Source organism: Sinocyclocheilus rhinocerous, unplaced genomic scaffold (assembly GCF_001515625.1).
Source record: "Sinocyclocheilus rhinocerous isolate Xijiao unplaced genomic scaffold, SAMN03320098_v1.1 scaffold1694, whole genome shotgun sequence".
In the NCBI taxonomy this organism is placed as follows: domain Eukaryota; kingdom Metazoa; phylum Chordata; class Actinopteri; order Cypriniformes; family Cyprinidae; genus Sinocyclocheilus; species Sinocyclocheilus rhinocerous.
Genome location: NW_015626863.1, coordinates 688225 through 690283, shown reverse-complemented (window position 1 = coordinate 690283; position 2059 = coordinate 688225). Strand labels below are relative to the sequence as shown.

Below are 2059 nucleotides of genomic sequence, written 5' to 3'. Positions count from 1 at the left end.
TACTGTAAATAAAATGCACTATATTAATTTTATTTTATATATAATAAATATTTTACATATCAGGTTTTACTCTAAAATTGGTATAAAATTATAGCCTTATGTCTAAATAAGTTATGTTCCAAATTTGAAGTTGAGAAAAAAATTGAGGTTCCTGTGAGATTTTATTTAGGGCGTTATACCACAAACAGCCACCGGGTGCCATCCAAACTCCATTGAATTTTTTAATGCATTTTTCTTTCGCAAATGACTAGATTTCTCTGTCAATATTACTTCTATCTCAAAAAAATCCTGAGACTCAGACCTTTCCAATGATATGTTTTTTGTCAAGATTATAAAAAGTTTTGATTCTAAAAGACTTTTTCTTACATCATTTTGTAATATGACACTTGACACTGCCCACTAAGGGGGAGGAGACCGCCAAAAGATTTTAAAGTACCATTTCCATGGTAAGGCAATATCTGATTTCGAAATGGTTTTCACAGGATGAATCTTGGGCTTCTAAGCTTTCAAATGATATATGATTTATGATGATTACTAAAAGATTTGATAGAGAAAAAAGACAACAAAAAAAAGGGCGCCAAACGTCCCACGCGGTGACAGTTAAGACAAAACTCCCCAAAAAGATAAATAATATCTCTTATGTTTCTGTATTCACATCCATATTGTCATCTGCCCCAAAACCATTTTTAAGCAGCAAACTTTGGATGAATCTTCTGGGAAATGTGCCAACAGTGTGTCATGAGTGTGCTGCATCATATATCAAATCTTTATTTCTTTTTAATTGCTATAGAAATGAGATGAAATAGAAGTGAAATATCCATTAAACCAAATGGATATTTCATTGTAATGAACATATCCCCAGGCTGCTTCCAGGCACCTGTTTTGAGTGCCGAGATGATGTTCATTTTAACCGTGCATCTGTACAAATATTGCCACGGGTGCTGCATGCAACATGCCACAACTATTACTGCAAATGACATGCTCCTTCCATGTCATGTATGGATATCAGGTCATTTTAACATGGTCAATTTTAAACTCCTTGATTCTGTTTTTTCCAGGTGACCTTACAAGAATAGCTGCGTTATAGTGAGTAATGGTAAGTATTTGTCAGTTGAGCTGTGACTGATGCAATACAACAGTGTTTGATGGTTCAAACGAAGGTTTTCTCTTTGTCTCATCGCAGGGAGATTGAGCGACTCTGAAGCACTGTGCAACCAGACCTGAGCTGGAACATACCACACTTCTGACAACATCAACAATACTGTGGTACACAACCCGATCTATAAATATAGAAATATATTTTTAGAATCTACAAGATGTTTTAAGACAATACTGTGAACCGACTTTGGAAATTACAAATAATGGAACTGTCTACAACACCGCCAGTGCCATAAATCCAGTGATTATGAGATTATTTCCTTGGTGTTAATGTGTTCGGTTTGGTTTATTTCTGTGTGTATCTGTTCAAACTTGTACTGTATTTAAATATCTGTTGGGTAAAGTGGGGGGGTGATCTTTAATGAAGCTGCTATCTTTACAAATGGCATCTTTTATTGTGCATTAAGAGCAGAATAGCCTGACCTGATGCTCCTTTAAAGCATATCAAATAGTAGGATTATGTTGTAGCTTCAGTTTCTCTTTGAGAGTGGAATGATTTGAGATTTTCCCATAGTGTTTGATACACAAATACACTGCCTTAGCTTATCAGACTCCGTTTATTTTAATAGCTGGATAGGTGTGAGTACTTGGTTGCAATTTATTCATTTTTAAAGGCAAGGCATGACTACTGAAACTAAGGTCTGTCTCCAGAATCACACCAAGATTCCTGACTTGATTTTTAGTTGTTAGACCCCTAGAGTCAAGGTATGCATTCACCTTGAGAACCTCATCTTTGTTTCCAAATGCAATGACTTCAGTTTTTTCCTCGTTTAACTGAAGAAAGTTCTGGCACATTTTAAAGACATTTTAATGAATACAGGCGAATCTTGTATGTCACCACGTCACATTTAATATTATATAACTTTATTTTGAACAAATTCCTAAAACTAAACATGCAGTA

General features: G+C 35.0%; 1 protein-coding gene across 1 annotated transcript in view; it reads left to right on the top strand.

Annotated features, from left to right (window-relative positions):
- The window catches only part of LOC107718027 (dystrobrevin beta-like), an 18702-nt gene extending 16928 nt beyond the window's left edge, over positions 1-1774 (top strand). The window contains exons 21-22 of the mRNA XM_016524955.1: positions 1059-1096; positions 1184-1774. Coding sequence (XP_016380441.1) covers positions 1059-1076 — 18 coding nt within the window. The 3' untranslated portion in view covers positions 1077-1096; positions 1184-1774. The remainder of the gene's footprint in view (positions 1-1058; positions 1097-1183) is intronic.
- Positions 1775-2059: the final 285 nt, after the last annotated feature.